At 39.7% G+C, this 22,795-nt stretch overlaps 1 protein-coding gene and 1 long non-coding RNA gene across 3 annotated transcripts in view; one reads left to right on the plus strand and one right to left on the minus strand.

Annotated features, from left to right (window-relative positions):
• The window catches only part of PRSS12 (serine protease 12), a 759,839-nt gene extending 741,524 nt beyond the window's left edge, over positions 1 to 18,315 (minus strand). For both annotated transcript variants that reach the window (XR_007507776.1, XM_049814962.1), the window contains exons 1-4: positions 17,889 to 18,315; positions 9,166 to 9,304; positions 6,780 to 6,958; positions 4,465 to 4,615 (exon numbers count right to left, since the gene is read on the minus strand). Coding sequence is in view for 1 of the 2 variants with exons in the window: in XM_049814962.1 (XP_049670919.1) it covers positions 4,465 to 4,615; positions 6,780 to 6,958; positions 9,166 to 9,304; positions 17,889 to 18,234 (815 nt within the window). In the remaining variant the exon portion in view is untranslated. The remainder of the gene's footprint in view (positions 1 to 4,464; positions 4,616 to 6,779; positions 6,959 to 9,165; positions 9,305 to 17,888) is intronic.
• LOC126044783 (uncharacterized) lies at positions 12,467 to 14,713 on the plus strand. The gene is made up of 3 exons (XR_007507778.1): positions 12,467 to 12,785; positions 14,067 to 14,141; positions 14,370 to 14,713. It is a non-coding gene; the product is annotated as an uncharacterized LOC126044783 (long non-coding RNA).
• Positions 18,316 to 22,795: the final 4,480 nt, after the last annotated feature.

The following is a 22,795-nucleotide window of genomic DNA, read 5'->3' on the forward strand; positions in this document are numbered from 1 at the left end:
TGTGGTTCCACAGCCACCTTCAGTCTCAGCTGAGGCTATGGAGCGATTTACACCTACCACTTCCACACTTCCAGGGTTTGAACATACTTAGAACATCAATTTCTATTGTTTTGTATCTATGAGATTTTCCTTTTCTGTACCTTTTGATTTTTAAGCATAACTTTCCTAGAAGAGATTATAGAAGTACAGCTTGGGTATGAGGATTCTAATTTTAATTTCCATTTGATGTTTATATGTAGTAAAAATAATTTCTACAGTGACTTTAATGTGTTGCCCTCAAAGCACATTAATCAAATCTCAGATACCCAGATGGGGCAGATGAAAGTGATTGTGTAGTCATGTAAAAAACATTTAGTCATGTAAAAAACACAGCTAAGAGATCTTGAGTGACTGGACATTGTCATACTACCAATCAGTGGTAGAAATAAGAACAGAACACAGACCAATGACTACCCTTGTGTGTGTTATACTCTTTCATGTCAGCATAGAGGATTTTGAGCACAAAAACCTATGTAAATTGAAAACACTCCGTTGTTTCAGCATTACAGAAATTATGCAGTGTTTAACACTTGATGATCTATCAGGATTCTTCCAATTCTATTTAATATACCATGTCTTTCATATGTAAATGTTTTTCATGGTTTGGTTTCTTTCCACTCAATAGTTTCTCTGTTCATATATCCAGTCTAGTTTTTATAGGAATATTCTCAATAACTGTTGTCTTTTTCAACTTTTAAGACTGAAATATCTATCTAAATTTTTTACTATAGTAATTTACCTATCTAAAGGATTAGTTTAAATTCATTAACATAGAGTTTGGGTGCGGGGCTCTATACTAATTATTTATTTGCTTTAAAGAGAGTTTTCCACTACCAGCCATACATTGTCATGTAACACCTAACAGGAATGGTATGTTATGCTTATACTGAAAACATGCCAGGTCTTGACTATTTTGTTTCTGGATGAATCATTCAAACTCTTAATTGGCTTTTGTGACTGTGTGTCAGAATAGTACATTGCTGTGATTTTATATATTTTTTAATGTAAATTGCAGTAGTCCATGTTTTTAAGGCACTGACTCATTAATCTACATATGGATTTAGATAGGTGTGGATTTCATTTCTAGTGCTTTGTATAAATCTGTAGCAACCTCTGTTCTCTTTTTTAAAAGGAAAACAATACTAAATTTACAGTTAGCAATTATACAAATTCCTGATAAACAGTAAAGGAGTATGGGAAAAATAACAACAGTAAGAGGCTTAGAAAAATTAAATCAGCATCAGGAAAAAGTCATACAAAAATGATGGATGTACAGATTCATGGTAGACACTGTGTAGATGGTAGTGCTCAGTAATAAAAGCACACACAAAAAAGGTAAATAATCTGTGGTTTGCATTTTCATTTTGTTTAAAATCAATTTGTTTTTAATATTTTCAAGCAAATGTGCTTCATTAATCTTGAAAATGCACTGTTGATTTTCAGACTCTTTCTTTGATGCCCAGATGCCTTCTTCAAGTGGTGGAGAACATTGAAAATATCAAAAAGCAGGTGTTGTTTACTCAGTAGGGAGAAGAGTTATAATCTGCGATTGCTTCAAAGAAGCAGGTAAGCAAACCAAAAATATCTTAAAACACGCAGCAGGCAACATTTTAGCAAAACACATAGCTTCAGTCAGAAGTTAGTACTTTTTTTTGAGAGAGATATTTTTAATTAGACATTACCTTTTCTTCCAAATGACCTTCCTAATTCCAAATAACATATTAACAGATATCATGCTCTAATTTTTTTCCTTTAGCAATGCCAGAACAATTTTAATAGATTGGAAATTATATTTTTCCCCGAGATTTCCAAACATTTCCTGATTGCCCTTACTATTCTTTGATTTAGTTTGTTAAGTAACCATGCATTTTTATATGTAGAATTAATTTACTGAACACTTGTATTTTGCAATGCTGGTAATGAGAAAAAGAGCCAAGTCCTCTATCTCTTGTATTTCATAAAGAGCTGCTTTTCGAACTGGTTAAAATTGTGAATGACTATATAGTAAACTAAGAAAATATAATCCATAGGATACACTAAGAGTAATACTTATTTCAAATCCAGGTATCCCATTTATGTTTAATCATCTAAATAAATGAAAATGTCTTGGTTTCCAGTGTCTCTTTCTGATGTACCGAGATAGGCTCTGTGAGTTCTCAGCACTTCGGGCTATTTTTGTAGAATTCAATTAATAGGGACTGAAGAGCCTACGTTCAGGATACCTATTTTTATTAATATTACCCTAAATATATTACAGTCTTATTACACAAAGCCTGATTCACTGGTATTTTTTGAGATGATTGTACTTTGGAACATTTATATGTATAAGATAAATTCTCTTCATTTAAGTTTATTGAGTAGTATTTGCATAAATGTAAACTTTACTCAAAAAGAAAATTCTCATACATAGCTTCTGTTTCGTGTATTTTTTTAATTCTGATGCTGGTACAAATGTGTAGAAAATGTTAGAAAAAAATCCTTATTCATTAAGAAGCTGGCTGAAATCAAAGACATAATGCTTGACTACTCTGAATATTGAAAACAAATTATACCATAATCTAGTAAGGTTCTCTGGACATCTAATAAAGCAGAGACAACAGATCCCATTACTATAACAAGGGCAATTTGTATCAAGCAAAAAGTACTTATGAAACCAAATAATAAAATAAATTATCATTATTTTTCACCTAGTAATGGTAGATTAATACTCCAAAGTTTTATAGGCGTGCTACAGAAAAGTTGAAGGGGTGTGGGAAGCTAGTTACTGAGATGCTTTACTTTTACAATTTGTGGCATGTTTCCAGACGAATTAACAGTATGTAAATTTAGATTATTTTTATTACTTCATAACTGGTCTACTGCCACTGTTGGTAAAATGTCACTTCACAGTAATGAGCACATTTGTCAAGACATCTTGATTACTTGAGAAATTCTGTAAATCTCTAGACATATTTCGAAAAGACTTAGCACCATCTTAATACAATTTATTTACTCAGAAAAATGAATCAAATTAGAAGTATCTCAGAACTGCAGTTTCTGAACACTAAATAGAAGTAATCAAATGTTTTAGTATAATCAGTAAGGAGGCAGGTGAAGAGCATGACATTTTTCATTAGTATACAGAAATGTAAAGCATAGCTTAGTAACTCCCCAGACTTACTAATAGTGGCCCAATTCAAAAGCAGAAAAAGCCTGTAAGAAGGTAGATTTCCTATTAGGTATTCCCAATTGAAAATGTACAGGAATATAGAAATATAGCATAAATTAAACTGGGGAAAAATGAGAATCTGATGTCAGAGGAGCATGTTGATTCCCACATGGCTCACCAGGAGATCTAGGAGCTTTTTAAGTACTGCACAGTTCTCATCCTTTTGAGCTAATTTGGATGGCACCAGCAGTCCAAGGTCTGTTTCACATTACAAAACAAGTACACTCTGGGGGCCACCCATTAATGCCACAAAACTTGCTACCTTCAATGCCACTTCTTTTAATTCTTCATAATCCCAACAGGGTTGAACAGGTGAGTTCTGTTCCAGTTTCCTCTGCACTGACCTGCTTAGTTCTCATCTGGTCTGTCTCAGACATAATCCCCTTCTCCTTGGGTTTACATTTTAGTATCTTCTCTGCAGCTTGCTCCTAGTTCTTTCCTTCTTCAACCCATGTGGCCTTTCATCCCAATTGTGCCCTCCTCCTTCCTCTCTGATCCAGCAGTACTTGTCTTTGCCTCCCACTTCTGTGGCATCTTTCCTCAAATACTGAATGCTTATCTTCTCTGTGGTATCAAAATCACCCCCGGCTGTCCAGAAGAGGAGCAAGAAAATCCTGTTCTGCTGCTGTGACTACATTATGGACCATGCTTAGTCCAGACAGAATCACTGACAAGCTTACCTTGTCAAAACTTCAAACAGATCTCTACTCAGTATATGCAAACTGACAATCTTCAGAGACTCGTGACTTAAATCTTGAGAAATTCTCACAGGCACGCCAAAAAAACACATCCTTTCTGACAAAGCAGTCCTTTTACTCCAAAGCAAGGAGGCTATTAAGACTCTTCAGTAAAATGGATGTAAGGATTTTAACAGTCAAAGCAACTTCCTTTTCTTCACCTATAGTTTTTGATTGAAGCTTTACTGAAATTGTAGTGAGTTTTCACTAAAAAGTCAGCATTTATTGAGACACATCCTTTGTGTGTCCTACAGACAAAATTGCCCCTATATTATGACACTGAAAACTGGATCCCATTAAGCAAAGTTCCAGGGAATTGAAAGTCATGGCGCTGTACCTGAACCTTCTGTAAATAAGCTTAGTTACTGCTTCAAAGTCTTAGTGCTATTTTAAAGAGGCATCTTTTGACAACTGCAAGCTATGTATCTGACTAACTCTCCTGCTTTGCTGCTGGAGTAGAAAATACATAGAAAAACAAACCCAAGGCCAAGCTGCCGACAGACAACTTCAGCATCTGCATCATCCCACTGATCATCACAGACAGTTCCCCACTGGCCAGCATGGTAGACTTCTACTCTTCCTTCATGAGCGTTGTTCCCACCAGCCAGCCGGATCGGAGTAAAGACAGGGGCTGTGATCACACATAGAATATAGGAAAAGGTCATTTCTTTCCCAAAATGTTATCCTGATAGTAAAGAAAAAGGAAGATGGCTTAATGGTTTCTCTAACATCACTCAAGAACCACACTTTATTTTTTCTAGTTAGATGGAAAACCTGAAATTAAACTTCTTAGAAATTAGTTCCCCTAAGCTCCACTCTCAGTAGCTGAAGAACATTATACAGACAAGTAACCATACTGATCCTGAGTTACTTAATTGTCAAAGCGTTCGCAGATACTTATGGCTGTAAGGCCAAATACTACAATCAGTCAGTAGAGCTGTGTTTCTACCAGGAAGAGCAAAATTGGCGCCGTATAGGCTTGGTTCCAGAAGATAAAATCTGAAGTAAGAGGCGATAATTCTTTCATTGCCATAGAAGTAGAAATTCATCCTCAACTTTTCTCATTCCTTTGGTGATTCCAGTGAGAGCAGTGAAATCTCATTGACTGTGGAGTCCCACTTTAATATTGTGCAAGTATTGTTCCCTTCCAGTTTCTGAGATAAGGTTTGTTTTTTGGTCCTTTCAAATCATTAGCCCTTTTCTGGTCCAGCAAGAAATTGTCTTGAAAGCATCACTTCTGCATAAAGCTATAATAATGGAAACAGCTTAAAACCATATTTAAAAAAAAAATATCTCTCTAGTATTTAAAAGGTTATTTTAAAGTTTCACCATATCTAACATTTGAATGATTTAAAGTGCGATTAATTTTTGTGTAGGCCTTCAAACCAATTAATGCTACTATTTCATCGATTTCTTGGCTTAAAAAAAAGAAAATTGGGAGCATTTATCCAATTTCATCTTACTGTTTCACTGGTATGAAATCTGTTTTTTTATAGTTATTTAAAAAGGCTAGTTGCAGTAGAACCGGCAAAACGTGAAAGCTTCATTTAGTTTGCCGAAACTCAGGATCAGTTCAGTTCATTTCAGATACCCTGGACTCTAAATTACTGATAAACTTCCTTTCAGCATTATTGAAACAGACACCGGTCCTTCAATAAATTTATCTAATCAAAATAAAGTTCTCTGGTGAAAATGTCCATAAACAGAAGGAAAACCTTATGAACTAAAAGTGTAATTTGCAAATTTATATTTTTCAGTTTCTTTAGGCAAAACTATTTATCCTGCTTTGGTCCTTCAACTTGTCTCCTAGCTTAAAAAGATTCTGCCTTCCCTCTACACTGTAGTTTTGTCAATCAACACCAAAATGATTTGTTAAAGTAATTTATAAAAATATTCCTCATGAATGGTGGAGCTTTAGGACAAAAATGCATCTGCCTTTGGATAGGAATGTAAGTAGGAGAGGAATGGCAGCACAGAACTGGCTGCAGCCATACATGTTTTGGTTACAACTGAAGAGATTGCCATTGCCACCTCCTCAGCACTGCCAGCCTAGCCTTCCTCGAGCTCAGCAATATCTTAAATCTGATGGCATAATTGCCCATTTAGTTGCCGTTCATCCTGTTCATTAAAATAATCTGAAATATCTTAAAAACACTTTTTTTTCCTAAAAGTATCATTTTGACTTGCGTGAGTGATGTGTGAGGTAGTAATCTTCAGCTAGGAAGACTTGGACCTTTTTTAAATATATGCAGAATAGGGCAAAAACTTTGCCGTTCCTTGTGCAATGTCATCTATGTTCACAGTAAAGAATGTCATCCCAGCAATTCTGTACCAAAGAGGGTATAGCCTGTTTGTGAAATTGCTGCTCCTCCCTACTGTTCAAGAAAAGCTAACAAATTGACATGTAGCATATGTAGCTACCAAAGACAACTTTTGAGTAGAAAAATAAATTAATAAATAAATATTTTTTAAATAAAAGTTTAAAAAAGATTTGGAGGCAAACAATCCTACTTTTACAGCCAGAGGTTCTCTCTGCTTCACCCTTTCTCATAACCTACATCTCAAAGCAGTAATTTGTGTGTTGATTATGGAAGGGTAAAAAGTGGTTCAGCTAGTTGCTGCTTGCAGAGCATAGAAGGATTTGAAACAGTTAATGATGCGATGATTCAATCTGTTTAATTTCCTGTTCCAAGAAGTCTTAATATTTTTTTTCTAATTTAATAATGAGTAATTATTACTACTTCTATTTAAATAAGCAAAGGAGTTAACCAAACCATATGTGGTTTTTTTTTTACCCGGGGAAGAGCTACATGTGACAGCAGCTGCCATTTTTTGAGGACATGTTCCATCCTGCCAGATGTCTTTTTCACATAACAGTATATTTTCTTCATCACCACGACAACGCACTTCACTCCAGTAAACAGGAATAAGACCCGGTCCAGAAAATGGTACATGTTTTGCTGTACCTTTTTCACTGTAAGAAGAATAATCAGGATAGGACATTAGAGTGGGAGGAGGGGAAGTGGAACATTTTCTCATATATGAATCTTGGAGTAGAAAAGAAAGGGCTTTCTTCAGCAGTGTAAATTCATCACATTTTCATACAGTTCAGCATTGTCTTCTGCACAAAGAAAAGTAACAGATGTGACCCAGTTCTCACCATTTTGTTGTGGGATATTTTAGTACAATGGCCTGTGTTGCTGCAGGGCCAGCTACATTCCTGTTCTCCTGGTTCTTAACTACAAAAATCAACACAGAGTCCACAGTCCACAGGTGAATCTACAGTACCAGCCCACTGCAGTTATACTTCCAGGAGAGGTAACGTTAATGGGCCTTTCACCCTTATCCTCTCCTTTACTCCATTAAAACGTACCAGTGCTCTGCCCATACACATGTCATACAGTGAAACTACCTCATACTCCATTAGATCAGGCCCTTGTCCATTATTCTCTATTCAGCCATTCCCATCCATCCAGAACATTTATAAAGAGCTTCCTTTGCTTCCCATACTGGATCTACAGCAACAATTATTGAGACATCTTATTGAGACAAAGCCCAAATATTGTAAAATCAAAGGAACAGATAGATAGAAGCACCTGAAAAGCACCAGTAATACCTACTGAGTTCACCTTGTGGTATTTAGATCCGAATTTCTGCCAAACACTCATGATAACAGAAACTTTCAACTACTGTTTGCTTGGGGCTTTTTGGCCTGGATTCAGATTTAAGCCATTTCTGTTGAAAAGACCAAACCATTCACCCATATCACTGCACTACTTTTGCTAATAGCGGTCTTGTTCAACTGAAATGTTTGGGGTATGGAAGGCAAAAAGACTTTACATGAAAATGAGGAAAGGAGACATTGCACGTAGACAGCTGAAGCCGTAAGCAAAATCACGGCCTCCAGATGGCTGAACTTTTATCTCATCTAATCCTCATATTTTTATAAGTTGGCGTGGTGTGTACAGATTAGTATTGAATATTATAAAACAGCTTAGATTTAGTTCTGGCTAGCAGTCTTAAAAAGTGGAATAATGATTAGGAATGCCACAGTGCAAGTATGCTGTAAAGGCCCCTTACTGCTTGTAGCAAACAAAATCAATACTTTGGTATGTGACTGAAAGAAATGTTAGAAAGGCAATAAAGCCAGCCATACTTTGTGACTTACTGAGAAAGTGCAAACCAAATGGGGTGCGCTAAGGGGGGATATTCAAGTAATTTGGTTGCTAACTTGAACCGCATTGATTTTTTTAGAAGCTGCAATTGCATTTTATTTTTAAAACTCCCTTTTGGTATGGGCATTTTCATCCTTACCTCAATTTCATCTTACTATTGCAATTGCAGTATCACTATAGGCATTTTCTAGAGTTTAATGACCAAATTACATTAAAGGATCCTGTTGATTAACTCCATTCTGACAGCAGTGGGAAGGGACTTTCAACCTGTCCAATATTGCTATAACTCTGTAACTGTTCCTGTGAAAATGTAAAGCTGCAAAACTTGTCTGGTTTGGGGTTTTGTTATCCGTGTGCCATGCTGAAAGTAAACCATACAGATTATCTAGTTAGATGAAGATGTGCACAACAAAAATACCACATTTTCCAGAAAACTAGGATGAGTCCCAGATGGTTTTTGGCAGGATAGAATGGATGATTACCACGGTAACCCCATGTTCCCGAGAACCAGGAATTTTCTTGTGATTAGGATCCCATGTAGAGTCTAATTCTGGCCACATTTTACGTTTTTACAGATTCAGTAACCTCACTGGAGCTGTTCTTAATTGACACTTACATAAGTGAGAACCGGATCAGACCTCATATTTCTGCCCTTTTGGACATTTCCCGGATGTCTAGTAAAGCAGTTTTTGTTCGCCCTAAGCTTTTCTGACCTGTTCATACTTTTCACTTTGAAAGCAAAGCATCTACCCTGGTCTCCTCCTCTCCAGATCCCATATGCAGCTTTCAAAGGAAATACTGATTCTCACAGCAACCTCTTTGAAGTACAACAACACAATTGAAAGAAGCAAAGGATTCTGGGAAGAACAACTTCAGCATTCAACAACTTTCAAACAGAAAAAACAATTATCAAACATAAAAAGCCCTTAGGATTTGCAAAATAGATTGTCCTTTATACTGAAACATTAAAATAAGTTGACTAGTTTTTACTCAGACTGAAACTTACCCAAGTGCAAGCTGCCGACATACGACTGTTGCATCATTATTGTCCCAATGGCTCCCACAGATTGTTCCCCAGATTCCATTCAAATAAACCTCCACTGTACCCTCAAACTCATTCTTGCCACCCTGGAGTCTCACTGACCCTAGTTAAAAAAAAAAAAAAAAAAAAAAAAAATTCCATTGCTCAATTAATGCATCCCACACAAAAGATTCTGAACCTCATTTTCCTTCTGCAGAGAGAGTTCCTGTTTCATGTATTACCTACCACCTCTGTGCTCTTTGGGTGAGCTGCTTCTAACAAGCACTCTGGCACACCTAACATTCTTATACAGTGATACACAAAAGGAGATAACCTTACTTTTTACATGAGGAAAACATTTTGCCATCACATTTCTGACCTTTCTGATGATACAACTTAAAGATCTAATAAAAAAAAAGTACGTATAGACTACACATAATTATTTAAATGTGGTTACCTGTACACAACTGAGCAAAAAGTACACGTATGTGAGTGCTATATTTTTATCTTCCACATAATTCCATCAAACTTAAGGGAATCGGAAAACAACCACATGGATTGCGTACCTTTGCTCTGACCTATGTAACAGTATGCACGTCATGGATGTCACAAGTTTATTTTAGACAAAGAATGCATTTGTTCATACTTGTTCTCAGACAGAAAAACAATGGATGTAGTTCTATTAATTCATGAGAGGTCTCTACCAAATTCTCAGACAAAACAAGCTAAAACCATGAGGAATTGTCTAAAAGAAGTGAAAAAAAAAAAAGTCTGCTTCTTGAGAGCTACAGAACACAGAAATCCTAGAAAATTAACAAATTTTGCATTTTTTATTACAGTAGTTTTACTTGAGATGCCAGATGCATCTGCTGTTCAAGGTAGCAAAGTGCCATTGGTAAAGATGGGAAAAAGCTCATCATAGGTATAACTCTATAGAAGCAGAACAGAGTCATAACAGGGCAGTAATTCAAGAAAGAATCCATTTATGTTAAATTTTTAAATATAGCCTAATTGTATGCATTAGTATTGCCTGAAATCTCAGTTAATCCATCTGCCTCTTGTTCTGTGATCTACTTAAAATCAGAAGCTTCACTATCATCCAGTTTGCAGGGTTTTTAGCAGTGGAAGAAAACAGTCAATGTTTGTGCCTGCATTTTGTTGTATGTGTGTTCATGTATGTGTAAATAATAATAATAATAATAGGTAGATCCACTTTTTCTTCTTGGCTTTCACTCAGACTGTGTCCTAGTTTTAATTTAGTTCAGTATATTTTATAAAACCACGAAGCCAAACAACTGCCAAATAACTCGAGGAATTAATTAACCTCAAACTTGGTTTTGTGTGTTCCTTTTTGCCTCCTATTTACTTTCTCAGCAGTAACTTACTATTCAGGACATTACAAACAAAATTTATTCAACTCATGTTACAGAGTGAGCTATCTTTCCAAATAGAGGATTATTAATAAGTTAATTATAACAATACTGTAGACATGTTGCACATTGCTTATCTGTCTTTATAATTTTTCTCTTTGTATTTTTCTGTCACATACAGACAGAGTCTGGAATTTTGTTTATTTCTGCTCTTCACCAGACTTTTGTGTAGACTATTATTTTCACTTGAAACATCAACTGCAGTCATAGCAAAGCGATTCCTGACATACCAGAAAGCAATTTTGAAGATGTCATCTCCAAAAATAAGTTTATTTTTGTACATGATTGCTTACAGTCCTGCATGACACCTACTGAAATCAATACAGTGTTTCCTGAGTACACACTACACAATATTTCTATTCAAATATTTGAATAAGGGAGTACTTGAAGAATAAAATTCTCCTCTAAGGTCTCCATGGCAGAATTTGGCTCACTCCTTTTTCTGTATTTACAGAATTCCCAGTGGCAACAGTCAGAAGAATTTATCCACGTACACACAGCAAAAGATAGCACAAGAGATAACTTTTGCACATCAGAAACTCTTTTCCCAACAATTAAAAATTGAAAGAAGTCTGAAATTCTTTGCATCTTTGGTAGAAGCCTCAGGAAAGAAGTTTGAAAAGCAGAGTTCTCACTGTGGACATGTACCATTAAACAAAGAAAACAGCCTTTCCCTTGCCACCCACTCCCCTAAAGAACCCTGAGTGATGTCTGGTCCCTGTTGAAGGGGGAAAACACACTACTGGTATCAGTTGGTAAGGAAGGGAAAATGACTGGAAGGGACAGTGCCTTATTTCCATGTGCCTGTGGGAAAAGACATAGATGAAAACAATAAGTGAGGGATTTTTAAAAAATTTATCTAGTATCTCAACAAAATACTTTGGTTTGCCTTTTTCATGTAGATTTACAGCTGTGTATAGGAACACCAATGTTTTATGAAGGGTAGTAGTATTCATAACAGACCTTTGTTCATCTCAGAAGAAAATACGATAAAGAGCCAGCTTCTGTCATACAGAAAACACCCAAGATGATTGTTAAAGGTAATTTTGTAACAAATTTGAAATGTTCTTGATTTTCACCTGAGAAGTCAATCTAGAAAGAAATAAAAGGAAAGCCTATTTTCACATGCAACTAATATTAAACCTTTTATTATGCTTGCTGTTTAATAGAGTTAACCGAATAGATGGTATGACAGTTCTAACATGCTGGCTGCATTGACTGACTACTTTCCTTGTAGGACAGTATTGATATCTACAGCTGTGATTAACCTAAACCATCCAGGGCAAAATCAGGCATTCTCTCCTCAAGGAAAACAATGAGTAAAACCATTTTTTTAAAAGAAAAGTCTGAATTCAAAATCCTCTGAAATTAATATCACTAACATATTTTTCCAAGTCCAGTCTAAGTGTTTCTAGCTCAGTATTTCAGCACAGTATCCAACAAGAGTAAAATGATACAGCATTGTTTGTTTCATATGCACTTTGAAGTATGTATCAACCTATATCATATGACAAGTCATAATTTTGTAGCAAACCAATCAAAGAGCACACCAATAAGAAAATTATTTCTCTGTTGTTTACTCGAAATGTTGTGGTATTCAGACCCCGGTAGTTACTTCACTGGATCTAGAGATACATTAGTTACAGTTACATGGATACATCATAAAACATAACAGAACTTTAAAATATAGACTTTCATTTCAGTAACTTATTTTTTCTTTCCAATAGATAAAACTCTTACTTAATAATGAAACAGATCTGTGGTTCATGTGTGAATTGATCATAGGGAATTGCAAGATGACCAACATTATCTGCCATCATGTACATTTATGCTGTATGACCAAGTATCTCTTTATTACTCATGAGTCAATCTTTGTTATTAAGAATGTGTTAATATCCTAATTGCAAGACAGTCAGTGTTTGCATTGTTAAAATGACCTGGAAACACTCTTTCACTTCATAGGCAGCAAAAACCCTAGTATTTAGCATGACTAAAAGGATTCTGGTTAATTCTTAATTTAAATCTTAATTAAGGTGAAGCCTTCTACTGTTACATTTTAATGCCTCAAGCCCATACTGCATCTCAACAGGTGTGCCCAAGGGGCTTCCTTCTCTGTTCCCCCTAGAACACAAGAAGCTCTGGAGAAGAGCGTCTGAATTACTTCTTAGAAAACAGGTCTGGCTTAAGCATATGCATTGGGGGCTCTAGGTTTCTGGAGTGGTAGATATGGTAGCATCTCAATTTTTTAAGCTGTAAGTTTTTAGCTCTCTTAGTTGCTGAAGAAAACTAACCACATTGGGAGTAGAGCTAATGCAGTAATATGTGCTCTGGTTTTTATGCAATGCTCTGGGAAACTCACCCTCTCTCCCCTCTCCACCAAGTCTATAGTGTAAAGCCTCTGCCCAAAGTACTTATTAAAGTACTTCACTGCCTCAACACCTAGCTCAACAGCAGGGAACATGAGTACGGGGATCCTACCCCTGCGTCTCAATGCCCTCCTCAGCACCGCTCAGGAAGAGGAAGGATGAGGAGAAGTGAACTGACCCCACAAGGGTTAAAAACAAGGACACAGGACCACAAAGCGGGCCTACTAGGCAGCTCTAGGACACATGCTGCAGTCTTACAACGGACTTAATTCAGCCCTATATTGAAGAATACAAATCTGTTGTCTTGACAGAAACTCCTTCGTTTATATACAGTCAAAAAATATGTATGTGTTTCCTCTAATTATGTTCTAGGCGAGGTTACTGACGGTCAATTCATGTTGTTTACATACAGCCTGGTAATTTTAGTTGCCCTGGTATCTGCCCAAGTCAGAGTCTTTCCCATCTGCTATCACTGTTTAAAGGAGATTAAGTTATACTTGCAAATGCAAGGAAGTAAGGGTATCCAGTGGGTGCTGCTGAGACTTGCTCTGCAACACCTGCCATATAGGCTCAAGATGAGACACACAGGAAAAAAGGGAGAGGAAAACCTCTCAGCCAACTTTTAATTAACTCCAAAAAGCAGAAGAGCTTCAAAGGAATTGTGCTGCTGTGCTTGGACTCTTTTCCCTATACCATTCTCACAGCCAGAAATGCTGGGTAACTTCACACCCTGTTTTATTTTCTACATTTCACTGAGAACAAGCATTGTTACTGTGTGTGGTTGAATTGCAAATAGAATGGGAATCACTTCCACTTCTGCTGTACATGTAAGTGCTGCAGCAGTGGGCTTTATGGTGTTGGCTAAAGGTGTGCCAGTAGTTTCTTCGTAAACACCTGCATCCAAAGGTTTGTAATTTGGCCATAAATGTAGATTTGGAAAAGTGGGATCAGAAGTAGAAGTTGCCTGTACTTTTCACCCTGGTGCTGGGTGCTCTTAAATCGCAGATTTAAAGCAAAGCAAAAGAAGTATTTTGAATTTTGGAAATCTGTACAAACAACAAATACTTTTATTTCTGCTTTCATTTCCAAGGTGTTCCAACATGGGATAGTGCCACAGAAAGGCCCTGCGCGAATAATTGATCTCTGTTGCCTTGGAGTCAACTAGGTTAAGTCCAAATTGACATGAAGTGTGAGGGTGTCCCATTGATACGTGTTAACTCGTAGTATTTCAGAACACTAGTGGATGATTCATAACACATGTAAAAGAGTCTATCCCTGTTTCAGAATGAAACTAATTAATCGGTTTGCATGAGGTACTGGTAAAAAGCTACCTGTAGTATAGGTCAAATCTAAACACCTGCTCAAATCAATGGAAACCTTTCTTCCTTTCCAGGATCAGGCCTGGCTAAAATCAAAGAAATTAATAGTGTTGACTTCAGCAAAACTATGGATGACGCTCACTACAATCAATGAATGCTGTTGTCCATCACTTTCGTGAGCACTGCTCTTAGTCTAAAGTTGTAAGTATTATCTCCTGATATTTTAACTTTGAAAAAAGGGTGCATCCATCAGAACTACTTTTTAAGAGCTATCTTGAGAACTTTAGCAGATAGCAGTATTGCATACTCAAGGATCCTTGTGTTAGAAGTTTCATAAATATTGTATATATTGGGTGTGTAATGTGCTGAATTGGTTCCTCTGCAGCAGTGAAATTCATCATGTCAATGATTAATGGTTTAAGGCTCTGAAAGAATAAACTGAAGCATTAGGAATGTAATGGGCTCTAAAGGACTGCAGTTGTCTTATGTGGTACAGAGCTGCAGAAAATGAGGGGTCTCAGCTGTAACAAGAATGATTCCAGAAGAACTGCTTCTTAGAAGGAAAATGTAGATATTCATGTTTAATTTTTTATCATACTATTTTCTTTAACCCTACGCTATTAAAAAAACATAACCCCCAAAGACCTTCCATCAACTGCCTGGACTATAGTATAACAGGTAGAGAGAATAATCTAGTGGTTAGACTGTGGGCCTGAGGCTTGATTCTTCCCTCACAAAAGTTTAGTGAAGCACTATTTGATTGGCGTTAGTGGAACTACCCTGTGATAAAAGCAATTTAAATGGAAAGACTCAAGTCTGACCACGCTGGAGATGTGTCTTTTATTTCCAGTTCTGCCACCGATTGGTAGTGTGACCTCTGGCAAAGATACTTACCCTCTCTTGTATTGTTTCCCCTTTGCAAATTAAAGAAAAATAATTAACCCACTTCACTCAGAGCTTTAAATTAGGTATGTAACAACATAGCGTGAACAACGTATCATGCAGAATACTAACTACATGCCACATAAACATTGTGTGGCAGCAGTTGCATCTAGGTACTGAGGTAGGCCTGGTTTTTGAAGCATGAGTACATTACAGTAAGTTCGTATTAGCAGTAACTAAAATACTAAATTCTGCTAGACTTTGCTGGCTCTGTGTACAGAGTACTCTCATACTCATTTGTTTTCCTCTATGATTTCCTTGGTTAATCATGCTAATTTATATATATTTGTATTTGGTTTACTTGCTTTCAAGGCATGAATAAATAATATTACCCAGATGCCTCTCATTTTAGAAGGAAGGAAATTAAACACCAAAATCTATTATTTTAAACTATAAAACTGATTTTTGAACTGGTACCACACAGTATAACTGCAAAGGCACTTTTTTTTTTTAATTTTTCATCATTAATGTTTAAAGCAATGTAATGTATACACATGCACAAAATCTAGCCAATTAACTTTGCAGATAAGTCTTAATATTTAAGTTAGAATAGCCAGGAGATTTACAGTTAAGGCTTTGAACATGGTGGTGTATTTAGTTATTGCAGGTGCCCAATAACTGAGTATGGGCTTCCTCATCACATGTACTAAAGCAACAGATGCAGTGAGTTTATCTCTGAATAGTCTCTGAATATTCTCTTCTCTGGCTATAAACTGCATCATAACATTGCCTTACTTGCATTTCTTTGCTCCTTGTAGGAAAGGAACATACTTTCGGACTAATGTTACAATAAGGTTTGTTTCTGGGCAGATGGCTTGATTTATTTCCATGTTTCACCTTAAGCCATCTCACTCTCTTAATTCTTTTGTATTGCCTCCCCAAAGGCTTTTTGACAGACATTTGTCCTGCTGATGTCACTGAGAGTTTACCACTGAGTGCAATAGAAGCAGATGACCTTTCAATGAGAGTATTGGCTATTGTTCAGTAGCAATGTCCACCCTCTTAACTGGGGCTAACCTGGGTTTCCTTTTTCTGGGGGAAAAAAAAAAGCAGCATTCTGAAAAGACTGAAGAAACACAGCTAAACCCAAACCGTCTAGTATTTTTGGTGTTTTTTTACTGAAATCACGTTAGTGCTGAACTTAAAAGGGATTCTGGAATTTACTTTAGTAAGTGCAAGATTGGGTTCTTAGCAATAAAATGCCACGTTCTTCTTCACTGTAATGAATTAGACCAAGTCCTCACAATGTATTTTGGGAACCAGACTGAAGAATCCTGAAAAAAGCTATAAATACGATGGGCTAAATCAAAGAAGCAACTGTGGGACCCTTTCGCAAACTGAGACCAGTTAAAGGGTGTGAAGTCTTCTGGATTTTTTTTTTTCATCTGTGTCTAGTTATCTGTTTTCTCCTCCGTGGCATCAGTTGCCTGGTATTCTTTCCAGGGAAACATCTGTGATGCATAACATCATTCTACCTTCTTGAAGGAGTACAAGATTTGACTTGGAACACAGCTTTGGAAGCTGCATTTTTTTTAATGCATAAATGATCAATATGGATCTTGGTGCCTCCATATGCTCTTTATGTGATATTTTATACCAACATGTATAATTATCACATTGTTCAAATTATCATCTTTTTCACACACACACCTTCTAGGGCTATTGTTAGAAGAGAAAGATAGCAATCCTCTTCAAGGGATCTGAAAGTAAATTAATAAAAAACCCCAAACTGACCCAAAAGCAACTTCCACAAGAAAAAAATTATTAGTAATAATATTAATGATTGACTTCCTTGCTGACCTTGTGACACTACAAAATATGTGAAAGGAAGGGCAACAAAGAAGGGAATTTTTATTTTCATTGCAACAATTATGCTTAGTATGGATATAGATAGGGCATAATTTGTATTTAGGTAGGAGATAATAATACCAGACTGATGTAGGAGAGAATGTGAAGTCATTTGATGCCAGACTGTACATAAATATATTTAATGCCAACACCGATGAAATGTAAGGCTGATCGACTGCACAAGGGCTGGATGCTGAAATTGCTGTTCAGTCCTTACGCACTGAAAACTTCCACTGAAGTCGCTGGGAGTTCAGTGAGGAGTGCGTGCGGGGGAAACACCCGTCTCTTGGCTGGGTTCACAGATGTCAAGCACCAGCGCTAACTTGCAAACCTCGTTAACCCAAGATTTGGGGGGAAAACAGGAAGAAGGAGCCGCTAGGCGAGCGGGTCGAGTTTAGAGCAAGGCATCATCGAGTGCCATAAAGAGGGGAATGCCAGCCTTGGCGAGCTGCGCCTACAGACTACTGACGGCGCAGCTTGCTAACGCGATTTACCTCGTATGAAAATAGCGTCGGGATAAAACCAGGTAGGACCTTGGTCTTCCCGATGCGTCCGCCGAGGCGGAGGTTTAAACTCCTCTCTCGGACCAGCCCGTGCTGTCACTTTGGCGCGAGGCGGCCGCCCCCCCCCCCCCCCCTTCCCCGCTCCCTCCAGCGACGGAGAACCGGCAACGGGATGGCGAGGACGCCGCCGCCCGGCTAAGGCTCTCCCTCCCGCGGAGTCCCCGGCGCACCCTCCCGCTCCGCCGCTCCGCCGCCAGCCCGCGCCCCAGCCGGCGGCCGCTCGCCCTCCGGCGCGCTCACCTCGCTCGCAGTCAGCGCGGCCCCGCTCCGCCCGGCCCCGGCCGCCCTGGGGGGCGCAGCCGGGCCGCCCGCCGCCGCCGCCGCCGGGCAGGGCGCAGGAGCTGCGGCGGCCCCGCGGCGCCCGGCCCGCCGTCCCCCGCCGCGGGAGGGCGGCCGCCGTCGGTGTCCAGGGGCGCCGGGCCGCCGCGAAGCCCCCGGCGGGGCAGCCGGCCGGAGGCTGCGGCGGCGGCGGGGCCGGGGGCTGCGGGTGGCCGGCGGCCGGGAGGCTGGCGGAGAGCTGCCCCAGCCCGCGGGCTCCGGGGATCGTCCCTATCACCAGCGCCACCACGAAGCCGGCGAATGTCATGGTGCCAGTCCCGCCGGCTCGGGTCCATCTCCCCCTCTCATCGCGCCCGGGATGCGAAGGGGGAAGGCGGGGCCGCGGCTTCCCGCTAATCCCCCACGCCGCACACCCCTGCCGCCCTCCCCCCGGCTCCCCTGCCTGCGGGGGCAGGGCGAGCGGGGCGCGGAAAGGGGCGCGGAGAGGCGCGGAGAGGCGCGCGGACCCCCGCGGGCCGCCCGGCGGCGGCGGCGTTTGCAGCTACCTGCCGCAGCCTTCCCGAGCGCGGCGGGGAGCGGTGCGGCCGCCCGGTCCCGGGCACCAGCCGCTCCGGCAGTCCCCGCGGGGCGTCGGAGGGGGGGGGCCGCGCACCGACCTCGCCGCCCCCGGAGCCCGGCCTCGGCGGCTACCTATCGCTCCCCCGTCGGCCCCGGGCACCGTCGCCCCCGTACCCACCCCCCCACCCCCTGCCTCATCGCGGTCCGGTCGCGCCGCAGGCTCCCCCCCGCCCCGCTTCTCTCTCGCCCTTGGGGCTCCCCTAGCAGCCACCACCGGCTCTGCCCGTGGCTGTGGCTCCCCGACCTCTCCGACAGCCCCACAAAGAGCAGAAGGAGCCCGGGCACAGGCCGGCCCGGTGCGCGGGTGCGCAGCTTCGGGGAGAGAGGGACAAAACGGACCCACAGGGCGGCTGTGGAGGCAGAGGGATGGAGAGAGAGAGCGAGCCCCAGGCGCGTCTGCGGGAAACAAAGGGCCTGAGAACAAATGCAGTGAAGAGAAATGCCGTCTTCGAGGGTTTAGCTTTATCCCAGCCCCATGTGCTCTGAATAGTAATCTGCCTATTCCCAGCCACTGCGGAGTTCTGCGTGACCTGATCATCTCTGATTTCCTTCTTCTACTAGGATGGCTGCCAGTTGGTTTTGCCTCTTTGTCTCATATTGTTCAGTTGCTAGTATGGGTTAGTTACTATTTTTTTTAATTTTCCGCTGGTTTTAATCTGTGCTGTTGACACTTTGCAAAGTCCAGCTCTGCCTGATACAGTGCGCGCCCTTTATTTGGCAATTTGTCTGTAGTGTGAGTCTGTAGGTTCACCTCTCCACAGGATCTTTTTTTCCTCTCTCATTTTTCGGCTGAGAAGTGTTAATCTGGTTTCTGGGGGAGCGTATCAGTTTCTCCACAACCTTGCGTTGTGACTAGAGCCTACAAGAGAATCTGCTTTCCATGCAGGATCCCATGTGTCTCCAGTGAACAGCGGCCTTCCTTTAGCAGCCTCCAAACCGTTCAAAAGGTGCAAAATGCAACTGCACCGATTTAAGCTTTTGTTCGTAAGAAGAAAAGAGCTCCAATGCTAAGGAAGAGTAGGTCCTACAGTGTTTGGTATTACCTGTATACATTTTAGTTCTACTCATCTGTGATTATTATTGCAACATTATAGTTAGTATTTTAATCACAAGGTTAAAGAATAGTCTGTTGGGGTTTCTACAGCATAGCTATCACGTATGTCTGATACACTTCTTTGTGGATATAAGCACACAGAATGTTCGTTCTTTCTGAGGTTTCTTCTGGGGGTATGTATATGCATTAGTTGAGAAGCTGTCAGGACTGGCAAGGCTTTAATTTGTTTTCAAAATATCTGAATATATACAAGATGTTAGCCTGAACGCAACTCATTATGGCCATATTGTGGCCATTTTTAAATTGTCTGAAAATTTGTTGCTGTCATGACAAGTTGGTTGCTTTTATCCTTTGGAAGGGCTGGTTAAAAGCATGCTCAGCCTAGCTGGTTAAGGCTTCCTTAGTTGCCTAGTAAACACTTTTTGGCATGACAGTAACAACAATATTTCATTTTTCCTGACCTAAGCTCTTTCCCCACCCCACCCCCTCTAGCCTGGAAGAGGAAGAGTTCTGCTGATCAGCACAGGAGGAAGAGAACAGATGAATGATGAATCTTGCAAAACACTTCAGGCAAAGCTTTGAGCCTGGTACTTATTCATGTATTCTGATTTCATTTGTCTCCCATAGGTGTGTGGGCCAGCAGGAATCTTACACGCACAGAACTTGCTTTGCCTATGTAGGGCAGAGGTGTTTGTGCTTGAGGTTGCAAAATGGTACTAAGCAGGAGGTAGGGGGAAAAGAGGGGGGTTACACAGGGAAAAAGGTTTGGAAGTAACTAGAATTATAAAAGAAGCATCAAGAAGAAAAAAGCAATTGTCAAAATTATTCTCACCCAAGACAAGGTTCAGCTTTAATCAAATGATCCACATGTAGAGATGCACTCTTGAACATTTTAATTTTTATCATGATTGTAATTTTTGATGTAATGTTATAAGGAGAATAAGCCTTAATTTGTTTTAATAACTGTAAGTTTGCTTTCACTATGATGCGAGGTCTGTTAATGCCACAGGAAATAATGCTTTTGTTAAAATTTACAAATCCGGGACTTGGTCTGGCTTCCATTCAAGACATTGATAACAGTTTCATTAAGTTTCATTGATACCAGTTAGTTACACTTCTTTTCTAAGAAATACTGGAACTGATGCATTTGTTTTCCTGGGATGTCTGCTTTGCACTTTGGTTGCAGCTTCTGTCTTGGCTAGAGCATTTACAAGTGTCTCCCCCATATGGTTTCTCTTGTGTTTGAACTGTGTGAGCTCATGTTGCAGTTTTTCCTTCGGCTGTGGCACTTACAGGTGCCATGTATAAAGTCACTCTCATCTGCTTGATTACTTTTATTATGCTTGTAGAAAGCTCATTATCTGTGTGACTTCTACTTCTGTCATATTTCTCACAATCGGTCAAAAGTTACTGGCAAGAGCAAAGACAAAGCAACAGTTACATGGACAGTATGTTTTTGAGAACCTTGATTCTTTTGGACATCACGCTTAAAATAACAGAATTACAGGTCTGCCTAAAATGAAACTGCACTATGCTTTAAGGGTGGACTTTACCTTCGCATGTTTATAAACAAGAAACAAAGGCCTACTACTCTGATATAGCTGATACAGCTTTAAAAAGGTGCCAAATATGAGATGTTCTCAAGTGCATTTGGTTGCCTTAAAAAGTTTTCTCTCTGCTGTACAAAACTGCTGAAAACGCATTCACAAATTGAATTAGAAATGAAAAGGAAAGAAAAAATTATGTTTCCTCGGTTAGGAAAATAAGCAAGTAGGTCTTTGGAAATCTCGAAAGGTCTCAATGGATCTGGGCATTATGTACAACTTTGATTCTGAAATTACAGTACCCAACTTTTCAGAAAAAACAGTGTCACAAAATGTTGAGAAGATAATAAATCTTTGGAAAGTGTGCTAGTTATACTCTTGCAGCAGGACTTTAAATCCCTGCAGCAGGGATCTAAAGTTAGTAAAGAAAGGCTTGTTTTGGTCTTTCTAGATTGGTAGAGAAAATAATCCATTAAGATTACATTAGAGTGGGTGAACTGGCTCCAGCTGATGTACATAGCAATTCTCCCTTTTGCAAAACATTTTCAATACTTAATCTTAGTATTTAGTTTGTACCTCTTATGCACAGAGGTAGTACCTTTTGACAGCAGTCCCATGCCAATCTGTGCTCCGTACCTGGCAACTTCCATGAGAACAGTTGTAGGAAATCCCCTGCTAGAATAGGTGTTAATTTCTGTGCAATTCCACGGTGTTGGCTGCCTTTTCCTCTCCTGGTATTTGACAGACCCAATACCAAACTGTTTATAAAACAAAGAATAATAAATAATCCATAGGTATGCACTGATCTGACCACTCCAACCCACTCCCTGCTGCTGTATTTCTGTGCATAGATTCCTCAGGTTACCTGAGAAATGGAAATATTAGAAATACTCACATAATACAGCAGCAGCATGGGTTATTCACATATGCAAGGCTTAAAAGGAAACTTACACAAGAGCTTCCTTTATCCTAATAGCTTTCTAAAAGCACTTGATAGTTCTTCCCTGTCGCTGACTCTGGTTTTGCATGAGTTGTGTGAGGGTCCAGGTTATCAGAGGACTAATTTTCAATAAATGGTTCTTGTGAATAGGTGAAGGTGTCTGATGTGTGGGTTATGCATGTAAAAATAGTAGTCCTGCATTTCAAAAACATTTAATACCAAGCATTTAAAATTCAGCTGGAGAATCAGTCTAATTCTGCTCCCATTTAAATCAATAGCAAAATTCACTGATTAGCCTCTTCCTGTGTTCAGTAAAGCTGCTTACCTTTATTTTCAAGTTGCTCATACAGTATGCTCTCAGCATAGATTCTAGAAAAGCTGAGCACTTCCAGCTGTTGGTGGAATTCAGCTAAAATACTATTGACAAGTGAAGGCCTGAGTCAGTCCCATCTTACTGCCACTGATAGCCCTAAACCAGGGTATTCTCTCCTGCATTCCCTCCTCACCAGAGTCAAACAGCAATGTAGATGTGACAGATCAGAGCAAGGGTTGACTTCAGGCAAGAAGTCAAGATATGAGAAATTCCCCCAGTAAATAAGAGCAAGTACAAAGCAGAGAGAATGTAACCAAACAGCCAGGCACAATGTATTGTAACGAGATTATTTTCAGACTGTCCATCTAACAATTTCTTACAGTTATTTCATCACAAGTA

This window comes from Accipiter gentilis, chromosome 12, assembly GCF_929443795.1.
Source record: "Accipiter gentilis chromosome 12, bAccGen1.1, whole genome shotgun sequence".
Classification (NCBI taxonomy): domain Eukaryota; kingdom Metazoa; phylum Chordata; class Aves; order Accipitriformes; family Accipitridae; genus Astur; species Astur gentilis.